Source organism: Zychaea mexicana, assembly GCF_025766255.1.
Source record: "Zychaea mexicana strain RSA 1403 chromosome Unknown BDB00scaffold_44, whole genome shotgun sequence".
Lineage (NCBI taxonomy): Eukaryota > Fungi > Mucoromycota > Mucoromycetes > Mucorales > Lichtheimiaceae > Zychaea > Zychaea mexicana.
Window position 1 is genome coordinate 89,727 of NW_026516707.1, and position 22,682 is coordinate 112,408.

General features: G+C 42.0%; 8 protein-coding genes across 8 annotated transcripts; 6 read left to right on the forward strand and 2 right to left on the reverse strand.

Moving 5' to 3' along the window:
• Positions 1-2,040: 2,040 nt before the first annotated feature.
• BDB00DRAFT_735032 (uncharacterized protein) lies at positions 2,041-2,401 on the forward strand (the record flags this gene model as incomplete). Its single annotated transcript, XM_053118372.1, has 2 exons — positions 2,041-2,129; positions 2,224-2,401. Coding segments are annotated over 2 exons (267 nt in total), but the record flags the coding sequence as incomplete, so codon positions are not given.
• A 976-nt stretch (positions 2,402-3,377) lies between these two features.
• Positions 3,378-5,296, forward strand: BDB00DRAFT_826804 (uncharacterized protein). Its single transcript, XM_053123755.1, has 6 exons — positions 3,378-3,580; positions 3,669-3,857; positions 3,943-4,125; positions 4,217-4,537; positions 4,619-4,684; positions 4,823-5,296. The coding sequence occupies exons 1-6, from the start codon at positions 3,433-3,435 to the stop codon at positions 5,104-5,106; spliced, it is 1,191 nt and encodes a 396-aa protein (XP_052978965.1). The 5' UTR covers positions 3,378-3,432; the 3' UTR covers positions 5,107-5,296.
• Positions 5,297-6,757: 1,461 nt separating this feature from the next.
• BDB00DRAFT_826808 (uncharacterized protein) lies at positions 6,758-8,756 on the forward strand. Its single transcript, XM_053123756.1, has 7 exons — positions 6,758-6,933; positions 7,063-7,177; positions 7,458-7,693; positions 7,783-7,819; positions 7,888-7,941; positions 8,034-8,336; positions 8,524-8,756. Exons 1-6 carry the CDS (start codon positions 6,797-6,799, stop codon positions 8,334-8,336), a joined length of 882 nt encoding a protein of 293 aa, XP_052978966.1. The 5' UTR covers positions 6,758-6,796; the 3' UTR covers positions 8,524-8,756.
• Positions 8,757-9,722: 966 nt separating this feature from the next.
• Positions 9,723-10,341, forward strand: BDB00DRAFT_873102 (HMG box protein; the record flags this gene model as incomplete). The annotated part of the gene is made up of 4 exons (XM_053127046.1): positions 9,723-9,900; positions 9,991-10,049; positions 10,167-10,226; positions 10,324-10,341. The coding sequence occupies 4 exons, from the start codon at positions 9,723-9,725 to the stop codon at positions 10,339-10,341; spliced, it is 315 nt and encodes a 104-aa protein (XP_052978967.1).
• Positions 10,342-13,137: 2,796 nt separating this feature from the next.
• On the reverse strand, positions 13,138-13,845 carry BDB00DRAFT_873103 (uncharacterized protein; the record flags this gene model as incomplete). Its single annotated transcript, XM_053127047.1, has 3 exons — positions 13,138-13,437; positions 13,509-13,679; positions 13,825-13,845. The coding sequence occupies 3 exons, from the start codon at positions 13,843-13,845 to the stop codon at positions 13,138-13,140; spliced, it is 492 nt and encodes a 163-aa protein (XP_052978968.1).
• A 522-nt stretch (positions 13,846-14,367) lies between these two features.
• Positions 14,368-15,442, forward strand: BDB00DRAFT_873104 (uncharacterized protein; the record flags this gene model as incomplete). Its single annotated transcript, XM_053127048.1, has 4 exons — positions 14,368-14,384; positions 14,462-14,734; positions 14,817-14,936; positions 15,031-15,442. 4 exons carry the CDS (start codon positions 14,368-14,370, stop codon positions 15,440-15,442), a joined length of 822 nt encoding a protein of 273 aa, XP_052978969.1.
• Positions 15,443-16,698: 1,256 nt separating this feature from the next.
• Positions 16,699-17,476, forward strand: BDB00DRAFT_764932 (glycogenin-like protein; the record flags this gene model as incomplete). The annotated part of the gene is made up of 2 exons (XM_053119484.1): positions 16,699-17,200; positions 17,370-17,476. The coding sequence occupies 2 exons, from the start codon at positions 16,699-16,701 to the stop codon at positions 17,474-17,476; spliced, it is 609 nt and encodes a 202-aa protein (XP_052978970.1).
• A 1,288-nt stretch (positions 17,477-18,764) lies between these two features.
• BDB00DRAFT_764964 (heat shock protein 70 family) lies at positions 18,765-22,406 on the reverse strand (the record flags this gene model as incomplete). The annotated part of the gene is made up of 12 exons (XM_053119487.1): positions 18,765-19,269; positions 19,356-19,595; positions 19,705-19,814; positions 19,946-20,010; positions 20,105-20,298; positions 20,390-20,522; positions 20,623-20,789; positions 20,881-20,963; positions 21,045-21,179; positions 21,286-21,744; positions 21,854-22,111; positions 22,248-22,406. The coding sequence occupies 12 exons, from the start codon at positions 22,404-22,406 to the stop codon at positions 18,765-18,767; spliced, it is 2,508 nt and encodes an 835-aa protein (XP_052978971.1).
• Between the last annotated feature and the right edge of the window lie 276 nt (positions 22,407-22,682).

Sequence of the window (22,682 nt, forward strand, 5' to 3'; positions counted from 1 at the left end):
TTGGTGCTGGCTTACACAAAGGTTCCCATATTCTTTTTGCTTCAACCCAGTACAGTGGCAGCAATGAGTAATAGATCATATAAACTACATAATTTACAACTAGGAAGGAGAACTTCATATTCACATGAATGGTGGCCTTGCGCTTGTGGAAATTTAAATACGCTACCACTGACCTTAATCGACCCACACAGTATAATCAATGATAATATACAGTATACACATATGGGAAAGATATTTCAAACCTTTTCTTCAACGTTGCAGATGGTCCCCTTTCTAATAAAAATAATTGGAAACTGGGCTCCGACTAAAGTAAGCTGAAAACATATGTATACATTTATCGCAGAAACTGTCATCATCGTCATTCAGCCTTAATGCGACAAATCCATACAGTTCTTATTCTTGAACAAGACGAAGTCGAGAGCATTGCGCGATCAACATCTGGGAATCATGGTCCTGCAAAATGACAACAATGCGATTACATATACGTAATAATAATTAAGCACGCATTTGATCTATCATAGTAGTAATTATAATGTTGATTTTCTAACCGCTTTTCTATGTAACACCCCCCTCTTCATCAAAGCGTTGCTCAGCCTTCCAAAACCTGAGAGATTTTTGTCTCAATCTATAGTGATGAGTAACCGATGATCCGATAGGTAACATAATATACTACTACTGTGTTGAGCTACAGTTTAATACTACCCTAAGATATTGAAATAAAAGATTCGGTAAGACATTTAGCACACATGAATATATTTGAAACGGTAACCTGCTAGACAGACCTTTGTCATGAGAAAATTCTGTAAACTCGGATGATATGATACAGTTTTATAACCTGGACAAAGGGTTATTAAAAGATAGTGCGGCCGCACACCTACTCAGACTAACGCCGTTTTCAAGAAGTATTTGTAAATTATACGCAGCTTCTGATATGTCCTTGAATAGATCGTCATAATTCATAGTTAATGCACAAGCCGAAAGTTTAGATAGACATTGCCGCCATTATATATATTATAGTTTGACTTATTGCTGTAACAAAAAACATCATCTCAAACATACTTTATCTGTCCCATGTCTACTTTGTATACAGTATAATCAGCCTCCCCTGATATCGCAGCTGCCATAAGCTACTTCGCAGCTCAAGAAGGATTGCACCACATAAGTCAGTAAATTGAGTTCTTTATCTCGCTCATCGACATGAATCACCGACCGGGATCATTCTGTACATTACTTTGAATCACACTTAATTTATTTGGTAGCCTGTGCACTCGTACAGCATACATGTTGGTACTTAAGGATACGGAAATTAAACACAGAAACAGATTAGCACCGGAAAACGCTAATTGATTTAGCTTATATCCTCTTCTATATATTATATGAAGGAGACTATTCTAAAGCTGTCGAATTGTGTCTCTTCTAAATACGAAAAATGCGCTAATACATATTACTGCTCCGTATCATGTATCTGTCACATACAAAGATATGATCGATAAAACCATGGACGCCATAGCAACGCATTTGAAATTCGTGATTGCCTTTTTAAGTTTTAGCTCAAACAACTGTTTGAATGCTTTCAAGACAGGAAACGTTTGGCGTTTTAAGATGCACAAATTCCTCCCCAACAAACGCGCTTCGTAAAACCAACTGCTGAAGGAATTTGAACCTTCTTAGATCGTCACTGGTCTGAAAAACGTCTTGTGCACTAGGACCACCATCCATCTTCTCCAGCTTTGCGTTTGACGTTTGGTGCAACTGCTCAATAGGATTCGAGTCTGCAGTGACGCTGGCGCTCACAGCAAAACAACTGTACCTTTTTTTATCAATCCTTATTTAATGCTTTTACATATAATATTAAGTCCATTAAATGGATTTTGGATCCATGCAAAGCCATATTCCAAGTCGACGCATGACATCCACAAACACTGCTATTATTGTTGCTCTTAACTAGCTTATCCTTAAAAATCCAGTAAACTTGAACCAAAAAGCAACAAATAACAGCAGTAATGACAACGGTGGTCGGATCTCGATCGCACCGTAGCTGGTGGCACTTCCAACCATATCCACGCCGGTCACAAGATCTACATCACCATGATGGCACTTTTGTTAATGAAGAGTATTGTACTATGGCCGTCAATGGTAACTGTATATATTATATAGCTAGAGCCAATATACATTTTGTTAGTGCATATGACTGAAGATATGTTTGTATCGATAAGTGGCTAGTGTTCGTATCAAAATACACCGCGAATTTGTTGCATCAACCGAAATTCGAATTGAAAATGCAAAGCAGTTCCTGCATGTTTTCCGTCGCGCTATCGAATGCGTTGTCGTGCCAAATTCAGACTCATACGGGCCGACGATCAACGTACCAACACTCCAGGCATTAGTAATATCCAAGGAAAGAGCAACGCTGTTAACCTGGAACGTGCAAAGCAAAACTATTCTAGTTAGCATTAAGAACTTTTGTTATATCCTCAAATAATGTTTTGGTGTATGGACAGGATATAAGTATTTTAGAAATTGGCTCGACACATCAACGAGAGTATAATCAGTCAACAAAAAGAGTGTTTCTGGAACCTTGATAATCACGCACCAAAACCAGCTGTAACCCTTCTCTTATGATATACAGCCTTTGCTTCTGTGATCTCTGTAAGCACCTAGTGCTGTATAGAAATGTCACCCTGTCACCTAAAAAAAGCCACGAGCATCTAAAATAAGAGAACTAAATATGACGAAATCCACATGGAGCCGCTTAAAGTGACTCCGCCCGCTTGCAAAAAAAAATTGATATACTGTAGCATCATTGTCAGTGATTTGAAAACGTCTTTCTAATCAACAATGATTACTGCTATTATTATAGAGCAAACGAGATCGGAAAGTCGAGCAAAAGGCGAAATATGCACCTAAAATGTTTATTCTACCTTATAAGTCATCAAATACAACAATAACATCTGCATAGTGAATCAGAAATATAGGATGTCGCATGGAACCGGCTGATGCGAGAGTAACAAGCGCTACGCGGCACCATTAGAGAGCGGTGCTTGATTATTGGTGAACTTTAAAAATCACATAAATAACCGCTTTCACGCATAAACTTTACGAGATCTATCATTGACCGGTGCTACTTCTAACCATACTACCCCACAACCACCTACAACAACAGTAAGAATAAGAGCGTTCCAATTGCCTGCTTTAGCTAATACGATTGTAGTAGAACGTACAGTTCAGTCAACGACCTCTCCCTCCAACTTTGAAAATTACCGAGGTAATTAGAAAAGTTTCGCAGAAGAATATGTACACCACAACAATTCAGTCCTGATGGATAATGGCCATTAAGAAAAATATAAAAAAGCTGCTGCCCTCACCTCCGCCACCACAGTTTTAGTTTCAATTGCATCAGACAATCGACAGGCTGAATTACTAAATCGATCAATGGCTTCCGATCCGTCCAATCTACCAAGATCACTGCCACCACCATTGCCACAGACACAGCCAAAGCCGCCTTGTAACGCAGCTACAGGAAAGGCAGCTACATCAACAAGATATACTGAATTAGCTAGACAGTCACCCAATGTCACAAGTACTGTATCTTTTAGTTATTCACAGTTTAATTTATGCAAAAGTATAATTGTAAGCTGATATGCATTTTGCTGGGGGGAAAAAACCAGGTACAAAACCGCGACAGCCGCCACCCCCATCTCCACTACAACCACAACCATCCTCATCCCCATCATCATCCAACCAAAAAACAACAGAGAAAGCAGCACGAAAGACGCCAAAAGACAAAATGTTTAAGTTAAAAAGACAGGTTGCATCGATTGCAATATGCTTAGCAACTCAAGTTGCAACCCAACCAAGTAAAAATCGAGTGAGGAGGAGGGATGTTCTTTGGTGTGGTAATTGATAAAATAGTACCAGAATTCAATAACTTTGGATATATAGACAAATATCGCTGTCCTTATGAAAGGTGCAATTACGCTGCAGATTACTGCAGTCTCGTATACCTCCATATCCAAACGGACCATTTCCCTGACCTACCTGTATTGCTATACGCCGATCAGCTTCAGAAACCTAACTGTGTTCCCAAAGATGTTCCTCCAGATGAATACATCGTACTTGATTTGGGTAAATAATTCATCATATAATTTTTTTGATGGAACAGAAAGAAGCAGAGGGCCTATAAAATTAGCAATAACGGAAAAACGTATGATCCAAGATGAAAAACATCGTTCAGGGGCACGCGCACCATTACCACCACAACGACCACGAATGCTACAACCGCCACTCCCATCCTCGGTAACGACAGCTCCACGGCCTTCTGTTACGAATACCAGAGTTAAGGAGGGGACCGACGGGAAACAGGAGATCGACGAATTATTTCAGTGTCCTTACAAAGGATGTCGCTATGGTGCACTTACATGTGATGACGGCTTATCCCACATTCAACAGCAACATTTCAAGAACTTGTCAAGGACAACGCTACATTATGCAAACGCCTTTTTTGTGAATAAATGGGGTCGAAAGATTGCTTGTGATTGTAAGCGAACATAGGGATTGTCTTTCTTATACCTGGGAAGAGCTGATGGTAATTGGAGCTTACTGATAAGTGATTATGTAGCCAGTTCGCTTGATTTTCTTGAGGAAGGAGATGACTTCTTTGTAATATATTCAGATGTACCGAAAGGCAAGTTATTATTTTGGCTTTTGAATGTGTGCTTGCGTACTTGCAATATTCTTACCAAAAGCTCATATAAAGAATAAGAGAAACGATTTTGGTGATGATGACGATAGCTAATATACGCAACCGAATCTAATGTATTAGGTAGCAAGCCACCTAGAGCGTGGTGTCCATACTCCCACTGTAGGAGAAACTTCAACACTCCATCAAAATTACAGGCACATATCCGACTTCAACACGACAGGTCATTCCGTATACCACAACCTGATCATCCAGAGTCAATTGTTACTGTCCTGAGAAATAACTCTGGAAGACAGATTTATTTGGATGGTAAGTCTTGTGCTTTTATGAAACTACGCATTTTCAGTCAAGTATATCAGGAAAGTGAGAAGTATCTTAAAATTGAATTGTTCATTTGTATATCATAATGGGTGTGCGCTCATGCTCGCATCGAAAAATAGAGTTTTCAAGAGAAGCAGTCAAAACCGGCACTCAAATAACCATAACACAGTTGCCATTTACGACAAGCTAGTAATGATCTACATAGTATTTTCTAATGCAAATGATATTTAGCTACTTACACTATCATTATTATTAATAAACAAAGAAGCAAAGAACTGTCAGCATATATGATACCTCTTTACATAATTTTTTTTGCTTATACTGTATATTAGATCTTTTGAAACAAAGGGCAGTTATCCTGGATCCAGGAACATGTAGCTGAATATTTACAAATAACGGATTCTTGATATCATAGACTGACGTTATCTCTAGAGTTTCAAGCTCCTGAGAGACTCCATAACGGTAAAGAGACTTTGAGTTCACAAGAGCGCGATGGAGATGATAACGGCAATAAATTATACAGAAAAGAAATTTACCAGCAGCATTAAAAATATGTAGTATGTAGAATATGTCATCGCTGTTTTACCACTACATATGGTCTATGATATGATAGTTTCTATTTTTGCATGGTCCGTCAGAACGTTAATGGCTGGGTGGTAGTATCCTAATACTAGCTATTTCTGAAATAGTTTTTCCATACATGGTGATGAGATGCAAGATCTGGGTACCGCGTACAGACGTTAACGGATCCGTGCGCCTTCGTTCTATGAATGCGCTGTTTGCATAATGAGAATTGGTTTACGAACGTAGCGAGAAAGATAATAGTGATTTCTCCTGTCTGATCATCAAGAAGTGTATATGTGCGATTGCGCACCACAAGCTTCTTATACAGTGCTGTTAAGCATTATTCATGTTAGTACTACGATGCCAACAAAAATTATTTGTTTTCTTATAGATAAACGACGTGATCAGAGTTACTTTATATTTTCGGTCACATACCATAATAGGAAAGCGTAGAATCATACTTCCCTATTTCTACATGATGGTAACACATGCAAAACCAGACATCGACAGAAGAGGTCCTACAATTGCAGAAAGTACTAATTGATAGGCCATATATTGGACAGGTGGTGATTATGCAGGATGATGTGCTCTCCCAATTGGTGTCTCGTAATAGCAGCTTGGGTTACTGAGAATGAAGGTAAACAATCTTTTCATTTATAGCCATCGTCTCCATCTCGGTCCGGGGTTCCCCATTTTTCCGTGTGATCTTTTAGCGGCCGCGCCATTAGCCTGCTCAGCGGGCGTGGTGTGTACGACCACTCCTTTAAATCATCACAGCGTATGTAGTGCTTGCTGGTGGCAAAAACAAAACGGTAATTACCGTTCGTCTTATGCACATCAATACGTCTGACGACAGAATTTAGATGTTTGTTAATGAAAGCACGATCCTACAACAATACAGTAATTCATTCGGCGCAAAAGAAAAGTTATTGGGCGTTGTTTGTTGTCGTGCTTCGCCATGTCACTATCATATAAAAGCAACATGCACTACCTCCTATACAGAAGTACACGATGCAGCAAAGTAGTCCAGCATTAAAAAGCAGTATAGTAAGTATATGATATCCGCCAAACAGACACTTCGACGCCAGCCCTCTCAACCTTTTTTCTCCAGGTATAAGCATAAGCTATATATAGGACGGCTTTGCAATAAAAAAAAGGCACTCCCCTTTCAAACTTCTTCTTTCTACTCTTCTTTACTTTAGAAAAACAAATATGCACCATTTGTTATTATCTCTTATCATCAACGCTATTGCTTTAATATGTTGTGTACACTCAGCACCACTGGCAGACTTTTTGCAATTGAGCAAACGAGCGGCAGCTGTACCATGCGCAAACCAAATTGATACACTGTAAGTTGTTGTCGTTGTCGTTCACAGCAGTTGCTCATCATTTTTAAATTGCTAATCTATCTGCCATTTTTCCCCTGTTTAAAAAACATACATCCCTTGACTACCTGATCTTAAACGTAAAACGTATAGATTTGTCTTTGGAGACTCATACAGTGCAGTCAATGGAGAGAAAGGAAGTCGAAAAACATGGACCCTTTTTGAATCTCCTGATTCTGTTACGAACAACCCAGTTATACGCGATGGAGTAAGCAACGTGCTTTTCTTCTTCTTCTATTCTAAATACCTTTAGAATACCTGTGAAGAGGAGTTAAGTGGGTGTCAGGGTGGATTAAACATGGAGAGATAAGAAACATAATAGCAGTAATCGGAGAGAGAAAAAAGAAGATTATCGTTTTCAAGGGATATGCGTTTATGGCTATTTGGAAGATGTAGGAGTAGAACTGCATGATGTTCTAGGCTGTGGTGGTTGCTGGTGTAAATACACAGAGTATATTAACTCATTAAACATAAAAATTGGGTGATAGACAACGGCGGGAGCACCCAATTGGAACCAATACCTCACGGAATGCTATGAAGGAATTCCACAAAACTGCCCTGCACATTTATTCAATGTCGCATACAACGGCGCAACAGTCGACACCAACTTAGTCCAGCCCCGAACGCCAGATGTTTCTGATTTCATCGCCCAAGTGCAAGGATGGCAAAAGCATGTCAAGCCTCAAGTCGAGTATCAAAAGGCATTGGCAGCCATTTGGTTTGGGTTAGTACAACCCCTTATTCACAACACTAACCACCAAAAACTAATGGGCAGTTGAGCGGGAGTACTAAACCATATTCGTTTTCATGCAGCATCAACGATGTAGGGCACTCTCTTGATACAAGCGATGTAAGTGAGAAGAAAAAAACCATCCTATTGCTATTATGTCCAATTTTCTGACAACTTATGCTTTCTAGGCAGATATTTCAGCGCTACTTGGCAAAGATGTCGACGAATACTTTGACCAACTGGTAAGAGTCATGTTTTCTGTTTACTTGAGCGAAGAAAACAATACTGATGGTCAGTCATTATGTATGCAAAACAACAACAAAAACAACAATAGGAACTTTTGTATAGCGGTGGTTTACGGACATTCATGATCATCAACGTCCCACCATTTGAACGAACGCCGAAATTTTCTCCTCAAGCAGATATACTAGTTCCACGAATCATGCAGTACAACGAATTGATTGACAACCATATCACGGCTTTTACAACCAAGCATCAAGACGTTGCAGTGATCAAGATTGATGCTCATGAGCGATTCACATATTACTTGGACCATGCTAGTCAGTATGGCGTACAGGATACGACAAGTTCGTGCAAAGAAAAAGAAGGCGATGAAGCCACCGACTGTGGACAGTAAGTAGTTTCTCTCACCTCACTCTGTGGTGGCCAGTAGTATCGGTAGCTACCATAATTTAAAAGAAAATGCATTAATTTCTTTCTTTTTGTTGTCTGTAGGTATTTTTACAAAGGTAAATAACACGGTTTTATGAGAAGGGAGGATGGTGATGGTATGATAGTACGATATGCTCACATGTAGGTCACTATTATATAGATGCGCTTCATCCCACTTATCCTGTCCACAAAGCATTTGCAGCGGATATCGGAACCACTTTACATAATGAACAATTTTGTATATAAGTAAAATTTACATACATCCTGGATGAGGGGGAGTCCTAGTTATTAATAATAGCCCCCGTAGTAGTAAAGATAATACATAGTAATTTAATGGTAAATACCCTGTTTCCCACAACACCCAGAGAAAAATAAATAATCGCAGCCTTGGATGTCTCGGAAACGGGGTGAATGTGTGTGAGAGGCTGAACAAGAACTGGGGGCGTGTGTCACACAATTGTGATGCGGACCAGACGGAGAGGCGGTGTGTATCGCGCGTGTGCTATTTTGTGTGATATGAGAGGAAGCTCCCTCACACACAGCCCTTGGCACACAAAAATGTGAGAGAGCCCCTCACTCACATAGCAGGCACAACACAAACATACACTTGCTCATACACACACACACACACACACACACACACACACAGCAAAGCGGATTAATGCTGTCGGTTTCCTTTTGGCCAAGCAAGGATAACAACAAAACAACAAAAACAATATAACCCGCTGCTGCTCCGTTTTTGACTGCTGAGTCTTATTGCCGAGGACCCCTCGCCTTATTTGCAACAAATAACACAGAGTGTACAGTGCACACACACACACACACCATGAATAGAATACACACAGAATAAGGGCAACATTGTCAGCAGGCGCAGGGCGCACGCTTTTCACTCTCTATGATGCTTTCAGAGGGCTAAAAGAGTGGAAATACACAAGCACTGGACCCAACAAGTTTTTTTTTCTTTCACCCCCTTATATGAGCTTTGTGTGTGAGAGTGAGAGAGAGAGTGAGAGAGAGAAGGGGGCTCTCTCTTTTTTTCCTTCACTCGCGCACCATACACACACAGCACACGCACAGCACGCACATCACACACACACACACACACACACACGCACCATTAACACAAACAGCGCTGCCTTTTTTTCTTCTTTCTCTTTTTTCTCTTTCTCTCATATTTTTACTCCACTCACTGCAACCCATTTCTTCCATTCTCTTTCCTCTTTTCCTCTCTACTTGTACTCTATCAAAAGGTAAGGCGCGTTAGTCTCTTTCTGCTTATGGTTCCGTTGATAGTCGGTACTGAATATACGCGCGATGTCTATGCAGCTACGCGTAAAAACAGCAAGCAATCATGCCAAAAGAATCCAAGACAGGCGACGCAAAGACCTCCAAGCGAGCGGGTGCTGGCGAGAAGAAGAAGCGAAGCAAGAAGGATCCGAATGCACCAAAGCGCGGCTTGTCAGCATACATGTTCTTTTCGCAAGAAAACCGGACGCAGATCCAACAAGAGAATCCAGATGCTGCATTTGGTATGGCCTTCTCCTCTGTATTTACCTCATACACAACTAGCATAGAGTGCCATGGTGCTGTTGACAGAGAAACTAATACGTCCCTTACAGGCCAGATCGGCAAGTTACTTGGTGAAAAGTGGAAGAGCATGGATGACGATCAGAAGCAGGTAGGTTTAGAGAGAGGCGAGAGAGGGAGAGAGAGAGGATGTTGTCTGTCCACATGTATATCAATGTGCCGCACACACAGGTTTACTAAATGAGAAACCTATACTTATACCATATAGCCCTACAAAGACAAGGCAGAGGCAGATCGGAAGCGCTATGAAGCTGAGAAGAGACAGATGGTACGTTTTTCCTATGGAGAATCATCCGAAAACACGTTAAGTAGTAGTAGTAGTAGTAGTGCTAACTAGTGAACTATGCTGTGATTTTATTTCATAGAACGGCGGCGATGAATAATGAAATTAACCACACACTCATATCACACGCACACCCCCCCCCTTTTTTTTTCTGGGCGAACCCCACCTAACCCAAACTCACCTGCTCGCTTCCCCTTTCGCTGTGTAATTTTTTTTTTCGCGTTGCAGTTTCTCTCTATTCACTCACCCACCCACTCGCTCACAACAACAAAAGTTAATATCATTCTCTCTGTCTATCAATGGCTCATACTACCCACACATTTGCTCTATTAAATCAGACGGTCTGAAGCAAAATCATTTTCTGGGTGTGTCTCAATATTAGAGCGCTTGAGCGAATAATGTGCATTGGAATAGCTACATGGTGTTTTTAAAGAAGTCGTCGTGGTCCTCGTTCTGCGTGCTCCTGGTTTCTCTGCCTCTGATACACGGTGGGGGGGGAAGAGCGGGCGAGTGTGTGCGCCTACTATGCAATGATATAAAGTTTGCTAGCCAATAAAATTTTTGTTTAGGTTCACACATCTGCGGCCTCCGCCAAAATGAATGGCGGTGGTTGGGGAGACTGAAGACAAGACTAATTAGGCAAGACAATGCTAAATCCACAAAAAATTAGGGGATGTGGAAGAAGGCATAGAGGGCTTACTTTATTTTTTTGAAAAGTGAAGTTAAGGTGGTTAATGCAAAAAGATACTTTCTTCCTGGTGGTGGAAGCTTGTGAGTGGAACTATCATACTGCTTTGGAAACGGTATCAGAAGACGCAAGGACTTGTAGATAATCCTCAAGAACTTGGGACCAGACCCTCCGTTTGATCGAGCAAGCAAGCAAGAATTGAGCGACCGATTCCAGCTCGAGACCACCAATAACTTATAGCGGATTGTCAAAGCGAGCAGGTAACATCGTGATGTATCATTGCGTGGAACGACAGCATACTTTGTTGTGAAGAGCACGTCACCAAGCCGTGCAAGCGCCAGGGAGAGGAGAGTGCAGATTGGTAGAAGAGAAAAACAACGTGTGAAACCGGTGTGTGCCTTGACCAACGACGAAAAAGAGCAGGTGCTCCAAGTCTTGAATAGAGAGGGACTACATACCCCTACAGCAGCATCTTGCACGGGAGAATCATGTCTATAATACAGATAAAAGCGCCACTAACCAAGGCATCATAAGTAGAAGACCAACCAAGTATAATAACCAATGTATTAAGGGAGAAGTTTTGTAAGCTATGAAACAATGAAGCAAAACCATCAGCGCTGTCACACTCCCTTAGATCGCCGCCAAAGCCATCATCATACCGTCTCCAACACCAAGAGCTGAAGCACATACTCACCGTCATTCCTCATTCCTTATACCAGCTGTGAGCCACTGAAGACCGATTATACGCGAGACATTTAAAGCATCACTCGAGATTAACGTAAAGAGAAGATAGACCCACTTGATGACAGCTACCCCCGGCCCCGTGTGTAATTGCCACCGTCTTTCTAGTTATACATCCTCCTCCTCTTTCTAGCTCACGCCATCCTTTGATGAGAACTTGTCAGTAAAACTTGCATAATGACTCATATGAGTACGAATGGGAGTACGTGCCACAGAGCAGAATAGATCAGCTAGCCTTTAAAAAATGATGAAAGAAAAGGAATATAAGGCAATCAGAAAAGTAGAGTCGAGAGAAAGGATTTAGGGGTGAAGGGTCAGTATGAGGGAAGCAAGTGTATTGATGCATGCTTTCTAGTATCATATAATGACGCCACAGCACGCCATGGCTGTAGCTGGAGATAAACTTGACAGTAACAGGAGCAACAAGAAGAATGTCTGTGATGGACTTGGCCATGCGAAACAGCAGCTTGGTCTAGATTACATCAACAGCAGACTCTCTTTTCGGCATCAAGGATGGTTGTCCTGCTTGACAACCATCAGAACAAAGATGAACTGCCGTGCAAATGAATGGATGGTGGATACACCTTGACACCAAAGTACTTGGTGTATCGAAACCAGCGACGACCAAGTAAAGACGCAGTATGTTATACTTTGGTTGACTAAGAGGTAACGCCATGGATGGGCTACCTAGACCACTGAGATCAAGACAACATCAGACTCGTACTTGGTCGGTATAATTTGAACCACCGGTCACGCCGTCTGCAGCAAGAACATGGTTATGGAGTGACAGCAGGGAGGCAACAGATGGCTCTTTACAAACTTGGCAACCTAGTCTCTGTGGCACTAGTATAAGGAGAGAAAGAAGGGCATCAGTAGCGGATAACGTCGCGTCATCGGTCACAAATAATCATCAACACACATCTTCGGACTCTTGATGTACCGAACGATCGCTGTCAAACTACATGTATTACTCTTCACCTTGTTTCTTTCTTGACTATAACTTCCTGACCAAATATGTACTTTTTTCTTGCCCCCAAGCTAATACTTTGTCTCTCAAACTCCAGACAATACGAGCACGCCATTGCAAAAAAAAAACTATTTCTCTTGTAGGGGGCTGCTATGTAATACACTATCACACATAATATGTACCCAGATTAACATTCCCATGTGCGTTTATTATCCCGGGGATTATACATACAAGCCGTTCGACGGAATAGTCGAATACTACTGTATATAGTGGATCATCCAATACAGTATTACGCGTTGATATGTGTAAACCTGATCGTTTTACTCCATGAAGAAATGAGGAAATATTTAATATACAAATGGGTGAGCGCTGGTAGTAAGACTTTCTTTTGAGAAATTATGTACATTGGATTGTTTGGAAAGAAGTTGGTTATTGGAAAGGTGTCTGAAGACCATGAGGACATCAAAGATGATATAGAGACCGTAAAGATAACGAGGGGCTTAATGTGTGAATGTGATAGGGATCTCTTGTCCAGTTTCCTTTGGCAGGTTGACCTTCAATACCCCATTCTCGTACTTGACGCTGGCATTCCGAATGTCCACCATATGTTTCAACGCAATGATGCTTTCAAAACAGTCAGATGGACACTGTCTAGTACTTGTAATCAGGTGTTCAGGCATGCAAGGTCCACAACTACCGGAAATCTTAACAGATAATGGCGGCGCCGACGCACTTTTGATATCCTTAAAGTCAACTCCAGGCAAATTAAGATGAAATGTCAACGACTCTTCCGTTTCAAACTTGTCATATCATATGGCGGTGTGTAGGTGTATGCTTCCACGTTAAAAAGATTCGCGATGTTGGATGATACAATCACGCTGTCGTCGTCTTCGTCCGAGTAATCCATGTCTTTAATAGCCTTCTTGCAATACTTGATGTGCTTATCATCCTCGTCTTTGATGTCTTGTAGAACTCGGTCAACCTCATCTTGGTCGAGTTCAATCGAGTTATTTCGTTGTTGAGCTGTAGAGGAGATTGTGACCTGTCGATGATGGCAAGTTCGGACATACCTCGTTGGATTGTTTGCAAGATACAGTGTATTTCAGATGACGTAACGCTTCATATCCGTTACTCAAACTATGTTATAGTTTTCAAAAGGAATGAAAGAGATGAATTATGTGGCTTACCTTGAGTGATAAGACGATCATCAGCAGATGGACGAATCCATGGAAGTCAGTGGCCGTTCATGGAAATTAGGTGTTGCATGCTTCGAAGTGGAAGTATGTGTCTTATATTTTTTTTGTGGCGTGGACAATGAGCTTGTTGATAATCCATAATGCGGTGACTGGAGTGAATTCTTCGATAAGCTGGCTGTAAGGCAACTTCTTTTCTAGGACTTTAAATGTAAAGACTTGCAAGTATCTATTCTTCTCTTTGGTATCGACAACGACCTTGTCTGTTGCAGATATTACCTTGTCCACTCTGGCGAGAATAGTCTCATTGTCGTTTATTGATCGAACAGCAACAAAGTCAGTTGAATTATACTTTACTATACATATTTAAAAAAATTTATATAAAATTATTTCTTACATATCCAAATTTTAAAAATTGAATTTTATAATAAATATAAAAATAAATGATGCCAAAGAGAGACCATATAAAGACTTCACCTATTGAAAGAAAAAAAAGAAAATATAAAAATTATAAAAATAAAAGTAAAATAGAAATAAATGACAGCGATCGTTCGGTACATTAAGAGACAAGAAATTGCGCATCCAGAATCCAAAGATATGTATTGATGATCTGTAAAAATCACGCTTCCAGCAATTATCAGTACATATCACCACCTCTCCCAAGCAGCCAAGAAGACAATCGGCGCCAAAATACACTCGAAAGAACAGACGAAAACGGACTTCATTCCACACTGTTCATCATCCCAAAGAAAACAGGGGGCTTACGATCTATCCTGAACCTACGTCTGCTCAACTTGCAGCATCTACAGAAGAACCGTTCATTCACGATGGAGACCATAAGCCACGTTTGCCGTATGATACAGGCCAACGGTCTTCTAGCAAGCATCGACCTCGAGATCGCCACGTCTTAATCCACAAACGACCGCGGCGCTTTCACCAGTCCCGTTGGCAAGATCAGACATACCAATTTCGCGCTCTCCCGTAAGGCCTTCACTTGTCTGGATCAAAGTCCTTCGACCAGTACTCCGATGGGCACGCCGGCGAGGCATTCGCATCTCGGCTTATTTGGACGATATCTTGATCGCCGCCAAATCGTCGGCCCAAGCGTCCCAACACGCTCAACAACCTGAGCACACTGGGCGTCTTGGTGAACAAAGCCAAGTCCCATCCCACACCAACTCAACAAATCGATCATATCAGTTTTCATATCGACACCAAGATCATGCAATTCTCTGTTCCTCCGACGAAACTACGCGACTTACGTCGAGAAGCACGACGGCTACTAAACCGACCCACGACATCAGTACGCCTTCTCTCCTCGTTTATCGGGAAAGCACAAGCCGCCAGATTAGCTGTATTGCCAGCTGGTTTTTACACTCGTCAAGCGATTGCTTGGCGCAACCGGATGCTAGCCAGCGGGTTCACATGGGGTTTGCAGATTCAGCTCTCAGCATCGGTATGTATGGCAGGAGCTTCCATGGTGGGTCGAACATCCACCGCCTTGGAACGGGCAGAGTTTTTTCCCTTCTACTCCCCACATGCAAGTCTTCACGAATTCATTAGATCAGGGATGGGGCCTGATTTTCAACAACAAGTCGATCACCGCGTCTAGGAATCAGCAGCAGCAGCAACACATATACTTCAAAAAGCTCTTGACGATTCAAAAAGCAATACGGCATCCGACACTGCTTGGCAAGTTCTACGTCTTTATCGCGACGACACAACAACGATCGCACATATCAATCCTTTCCGTGGGACCCTATCCCATGCTCTGATGACACGGAAACCCAGAAACCACTTCAAAGTGAAAGAGAGAGGAAGCAGTATGAAACAGAACATTAAAACACATTGGTTATCAAGACGACCTGGATGTTCAGATTATGATACTTGTTGGTAGACAGATGCGCAAACTAGATTTCGAAATCTTAAACAGCGCAAAGCTGATTAGTCTTTTTCTTATCAATATACTATTGGTCCACTCTGTATAATAACGGCTGATACCACAAATCACAATAGTGCATTAGTAATAATTCTCAGCTTAATTTGATGTGGACTGCAAGAACCCATCACTAAGTCGAGATATGAATTAATCAAATATCACTACAGCGAGCAAGCATTATATTAGGGAAAAGAAAAGTAAGAAGTCATGTGGCGTGAACCGCAAGATAAATGTATACTAAAGAGGATAACTGATCATCATTATCGTACAATCAGTTTCAGGAACATCGCTACGAGACCTACAGCTATTTACTACTTACCTCATATTCTTATGCAAGCTCGTACGTAGTATGATATAGCCATCGACTATACGTCTTTTTTATCACGGCAATTACATACATATTGGTCAAGTTTCCGAAAGCCATTGCTCTGTCGGTATGATCGCCTCATTTAGGCATTACTTAACTGCTGTGTAGCTACAGTTGGCTGCCTGGCTTGTACAGATTGTTGCCTTTCTTATAGCATGCTATCATTCGTCTTTCTCCCAAGCTCACCTTGCTATTCAACATACATATAGTAGCAACCTGTATCTAGCGACTACATATTCATCATACGCGTGGTAAGCCAAGTTTTTGTTTTATCCTGTAACAGGGAAAGTGCGTCGATCATGCACCGCTTGATCTAGTCCATCAACGGAATGTCATACCAAAAAGCACATACTTTTACAAAAAGCAAAAGTGATAAGCCAGGTACGAGGAATATTCAGCATATGGAAAGATGCTATCATTTCTCGTGGCACAAGAAGACATAGAACACTGACCCAACCAACTTGGCAACTTTACCCTCTGACCCCGTCATACATAACCCAACAAGTTTTTTGTATTTCTTTTTCTCTTTCTTTTCGATCTGTTTTAACATGAATCTCTACGAATGACTAAAGAAGCAGCAGAAAAAAAAGAGGCTTATGTAACCTTGGTTGCCACTGATTCCTATGTCCCAGGTGCACTTGTGCTCGCTCATCGCTTACGCGATCTCGGCACAGTCAAACACCTCGCGTGTCTGGTCACACCAATCGTGTCCTCACAAGCTCGAGCATTACTAGTACCACGGTTTCATCACCTAATCTCGGTGGACAGTATGCATTCCACGACGCCCGCCAACTTGTTATTGTTGGGTCGTCCAGACTTGGCCGTGACGCTCACAAAACTACACGTGTTTCGGCTGGCCCACTTGTTTACAAAGATCGTCTTTCTTGACGCAGACACGTATCCGGTCAAGTTGATAGACGAGTTGTTCGAGAGACCATCATTTTCGGCTGCTCCAGACGTGGGATGGCCGGATTGTTTCAATTCAGGCGTGTTTGTGGTCCAGCCGTCCGATTCGGTATATGCGGATTTGATACAATTGGCAGCGGAAAAGGGATCGTTTGATGGTACGTTGTTGTCTGGATAAGCAGATAGTTTATGGGTATCTGGGAAGTGAAGTACTCGCATCAACAAACTGTGGATGGGAACGAATCAAAGAACGTTGTTATAACTAGCTGTGATGATGTATCTATGATGTAAAAGCAAAATCATATTTGACCATCGTAATTATACTAGGTGGCGATCAAGGTCTCCTCAACACATACTTTGCTAGTTGGCCAGAAACGTCTGCACATCGATTGCCGTTTACATACAATACGACACCTTCAGCTGCTTACAGGTAAATTAGAAAGCGTTGACAGCTTTTTTCCTCCCGCATGTTACCTGTGTTGTTGTCAATGGAGAGTAATTATCGTTGCTAACAATATGATGCATGAAACACACTTACACAGTTACGCACCTGCCTACATGGAATTCCGGGATAGAATCTCTATAGCTCACTTTATCGGGCGACTGAAACCATGGCATTACCAACGCTTTGCAGACGGAAGTGTATTCCATAACAAAAATAATAACGATCACGTTCAGGCTTGGTGGGATACCTGGGATAAGCACTATGATAAGGTATATACTGTTATCAATTTCTATATGAATTTCAATAGAGAAGACTAAAATAAAGAACAATATGCACCCGGGCTTTCATGTTCCAGACCTCGCCTGCATCCTTACTATCAATGTCACAAGAAAAGCTACAACACCACCAAGGCCAACAAGAATTAAAGTTATCGACACTCTCCAACCCCACCATAACGATGGCTAGAGTGACGAATAATGGAAATAGTGATCTTTCTCAGTCTCCTATCTGGGGTAGAATTGCATCAAGCGCCTATTCGGACAACTTATCCAGTATACGTCTCAAACCCCATCAAGATCCATACCATAACCACCAGAAGCCCAACAAGGTCCCGGAACCTCGCAATCGGGTGACCAACAGTGTAAGCTAAGCTGAAGATATAGAAACATGGCTACAGTCGCTTTTTGCTTCTGTCGCACAGAATGTTTAAACTGGCTTTCTTTGTAATGGACACAGATCCCTGAAGATCACGCACGTTTCACAAGAGCGCCAAATGTTACTCAGACCTATCATCCGGTATACATGACGCCTGTTCCTACTACTATCTCGGCTTCCAATCCTGCTGTAATCACCGATAAAGCTACCTTTAATAATATCACCGAACTATCCGCATCATATTCCAAACAATCCATTCATACCACCAGTCCGTCCTCCCAGAACGTTTATCCACTATCATGCACACTAGCGCCATCTTTAGCGGCACCATCACCACCACCAGTGGCCCCTGATAAGAAGATTTGTGACGATGAAGGTAGCGCTAGTGTTATTCAGCAGACAGCCTCCTCTGACAACAACCACCAACCAAAATCACGACAACGTCTCCTTCCACAAGCAACAGGTGTTGCAGAAGCAACCATGCTTGAGTTTGAACTTGACTACAATGAACGATATCGTTTATAAAAAATATTCAAATCATGTACATGCAAATTTGTTGCTTCCTATATATATTTTTCCAAGTATAATAAAAAAAAGAGACTTTTTCATGACTTTTCTAAAATCTAAAGTTCATCGTGGTTACGATGTTCCTCTTCTTCCTCGGGCGTGGATGGCTTGCTCGAAGAATCTTGCTGCTGCTCCTTTTGTCCTCCAGCAACTGGTTCCTCGTCAGCATCAGTGGAAGGTTCTTCCTTTTCTTCAGCATCTTCCTTCTTTGGCTGCTGTTTCTTCGCCTTGGGCTTCTTTTTGCTCATCAATTTCATCAGTGCTTCATCCAATTGTCGACACTGTTTGTTGACATCAAGAGTCGTAAAGATAGGATCGACGTGGTTTTCGCGTTTTTCTTGAGCAGCAACCTTTTCAAGCTTCCACGATTCAACTCGATTGGCATGGCTCAAGACTCCTTCAAGTTCTTCTTCAGTATGGTATCGGTCTTCTTCAGGAGTCGAGCTACGAATGTTCTCCACAAAGGAGCGCGCAAGTTGAACGCTGGTATCAATACGCTTAATGTTATCGACACGTTGAAGGTATTCTTGACGGCGGAACGTGACAGGTCGTTCGAGCGATCTGTGCAGTTTCGTAAGTATACACTGCGTGGATGTCGCAAATTATACGAGTTTCCGAGAAGAAAAGTTTTACGTAGCAACACTTACTGAAGTTTTCGCAAACGGTCAATGTATTCTTTCGTATCAGCTGTTTCGCCTTCGTCGTACAACCAATCCGAAGTCTCAGAAAGTTGTTCACGTAGGTGCTCTTGTTGCTCTTCGGTCGACACGATGCCGACGGTATCATCATACAGAAAGTCTTGAACACGATAGACAAAGGACTCAAGATTGTTGCGCGATTCTTCACGCAATCGACGCTTGTCATCAAGTGCGTCGAGCTTTTCAATGCTAGTTTGTTTATAAATGTTATTTAGATCAGCTTTACTGTCGCACAAAGGATGCTTACGTGCAGGAGTGTCTCTGTGCGCACAGACCAAGCCGAGCGCATTTTACTTACCGCTGACGGACTGCTGCCTTTTCTTCAGATGACATGGCAACAGGACCAGCAGGGATAAATTCAACATCAAGTGGGATCTTCTTCAAAGAGGGTTCCTTGGGCTTGGATTCCTCTGCAGTCTTTTTCTTGTCGCTCTCCTCACGCTCAGTGTTGTTCTGGTCGGCCTGCACAGTCTGTGTCGATGCAGCAGATATTTTAGTAAATTTCGATAATATTCTCCCGTATAATATGCTCTAGTTACCTCCTTTGCTTCTTCTGCGGATTGAGTTTCTTCTTCCTTCGAACCAAAGAATGACTTGACCTTATCTATTTGCCGTCACCATCACCATTAATGTTAGCCCGGTAAGCATGTATTTATCTACTACGAGTATCCAGCCCCTCCAATGATAAAAAAATATACCAGAGAAAGTAGATCCGGTATCCTTTGATTGGAAACTCAAGCTAGCCTCAGGCACAGAAAGGAGACCCGCGTTGGACAACTCAATGGACACGCGCACCTTGGGTGGCTGCTCAGCCGAGTCGATCTCATCCTTATGCTTCTCCATGGCAGCTGTCAAACCAGTAATTCTGACTTTGGCAATTTGATCAAGTTCACTCTCACTAGTTTAATTAAGCCATCAATATGATTACGTCCCTTTCTCTCCATTTCATTATCAGTGTCCAATTCGATATTTATACAACTTACATATCTTGTTCATCGACTGGTTTTCCATACTTGACATCAAATTCAAAGTCGCTTTCGCGCTTGAACGTCATAATTTTACGGGTACCAATCGATCCAAATTCATTGAACAAAGTGGTGTGGATAGGTTGACGACCTGTATATCAATAAATATAAAAACTTCATCAATATCTTTGCTGCTTGTTGCTCACACGGTGGAATCTTTCTTTCTCTTGGCTCATCCTTCATTAACTAACCTAAATGCTCGTCCTCAGGGTGATAAATAACTTCAATCGGGAAAACAGTGATATCCTTGATCACAATCTGTTTGGTAAGACGGAACTGTTTACTGAGCGATGCACCACGGAATGCAGCACCCAATACAGCTGCTTCATCACCGTTGACATTCTTGGCAATCTTTTGACTGTGTCAATATTAATCTTAGATATGTGAGAAACAGTATATAGGCGGGTAGGAGTTACAGAACCACATCGAGATATGAACACTATACTTACGTTCCCACAACATCAACTAGGCCTTTCTGCACAGCAGGGACACGCACGCTACCCCCAACAAGGACCAGCGACTTGACGTCGTCCTATAAGCAGCGGAAATTATATAAGTAAATTTATAAAACGTATAATCTCGTTGGAAACTTTTGAGCCTTTTGATTACTTACAATTTTCATGTCAGCAGCCTTCAGAGCTGCTTCAATAGGTCCGGGAACACGTTCAAGCAAATCAGCACAAAGTCGCTCAAGTTCAACGCGCGTCACCTTGCTTTTAAAGTCCACATCTTCGTAAAGACTCTCCAACTATTGAAACATAGGATTAGGAAAAAGTCATCTCCAGCGAATAGATGCCTCTGAAGACCTAATCATGCCCCATCCTTCCGCATCATAATATAGCAAACCCACATACCGAAGCGAAGGTTTCTGTGTTGGCGCTAAGGATTTGCTTGACGCGATTAGCTTCCTTGAGCAAACGAGTCATTGCATTTCGAGATTGTCGGATATCCAATGTAGGATGCATTTCATTGAACTTTTCTGCCAACTTGTTTTGCAAGCGAACATCAAACTCGTGACCACCCAAGGTTCGGTCAAATCCAACTGCTTTGACCTCGAGTTGTGGCACCTTACGGGTAGTCGATTTGCCTTCTTTTTGATCTGCAACGGAGAAAGATACAAGCGACGCGACGGTCGATCCAGCGCCCATGTCGTAAAAGATGTGATATTCGGGAGTGCTCGTAAATTCTCTGCTGATCGCATAGTTGAGTGCAACAGCTGTTTCGTCGTGGATTAACGACAAGACATTAAGCCCGGCCAATTCAGCAGCGTCCAAAATTGCTTGACGCTCGTATTGTGTCGCAAAAGGCGCAACCTAGAATTCATACATAAATATACGTATCCAAGATGATCACTCTAAGTATACTGCTGTTCCCGTTTGACTCGTTCTCGTTTCCGTATTAGGGAGCCTCCTTTGTATTTACCGTGATCACAACATCCTTGACATCTTCACCAGCAGTGTTCTTTGCTTGTTCTCGAGCATTCTGAAACTGATATGCGATTAACTCCTCGACAGACAATTCAGTATCTTCGTCATGCTTGAAAAGGATGGCGTTTCGTTCAGGATGAGGCGTCATTTTGGTGGCGAATCGATTGCGGTATTCAACACAGTGTCTATCGTCAAAAGGCTTTGCAATGATGCTCTTAAGGTTCGAATACGTCAAATGAGGGAATCGGCTTGACTATAAACCATTTATATATACAATCATGAGGTATTTATTCACTTAAAACTTCCGTGTCATCCCTCGTCCTTTTGCACACCCTTGTCACACATTCTGCCTATATCTTTCACCCTCTTTTCCTTCCTAAATGATTTACCAATGCAACCGCGTCGGATCCATATAATCGCTCCTCATCACGCAGTGTTACTACGGTTTGTGTCTTTCGCTTAGAGTCCTTATTCAACGCGATGTCGAGAGGAATGCCAGGCTTGATGAGACCGACTTTGAACCATTCGGCGCCGTAATCGATTGACATGACCGCTGCCTGCGCCTGGTCACTGAATAGTGCCAATGCGATGGCGAGGACAAGGCATAGTATTGCTACAATGCGTTGTAACGACGCCATGAAGTTTTGGTGTGAGAAAAAGTGGGAGAAAGAGAGAGAAGGTATATATTTCGTATAGAGAAAAAGGTAGTTCTCAGGGGTTGGTGAAAGTGAAAGGAAAGACGAAGCGCGTGCTCTCTTTTTAATACATGAAATTGCATCGATCCAGGCAAACTTGTTGAGAAATCATTGGCTGAAGGGAATCGG

Excerpts from the sequence above, each read along its gene's own strand:
- BDB00DRAFT_826804 (XM_053123755.1), top strand. The coding sequence starts at position 3,433 with ATGGCTTCCGATCCGTCCAATCTACCAAGATCACTGCCACCACCATTG. Across the intron at positions 4,538-4,618 it reads TCGAAAGATTGCTTGTGATT|CCAGTTCGCTTGATTTTCTT; the intron begins GTAAGCGAACAT and ends GTGATTATGTAG. Across the intron at positions 4,685-4,822 it reads ATATTCAGATGTACCGAAAG|GTAGCAAGCCACCTAGAGCG; the intron begins GCAAGTTATTAT and ends CTAATGTATTAG.
- BDB00DRAFT_826808 (XM_053123756.1), top strand. The coding sequence starts at position 6,797 with ATGCACCATTTGTTATTATCTCTTATCATCAACGCTATTGCTTTAATA. Across the intron at positions 7,694-7,782 it reads TTGGCAGCCATTTGGTTTGG|CATCAACGATGTAGGGCACT; the intron begins GTTAGTACAACC and ends GTTTTCATGCAG. Across the intron at positions 7,942-8,033 it reads ACGAATACTTTGACCAACTG|GAACTTTTGTATAGCGGTGG; the intron begins GTAAGAGTCATG and ends AAACAACAATAG.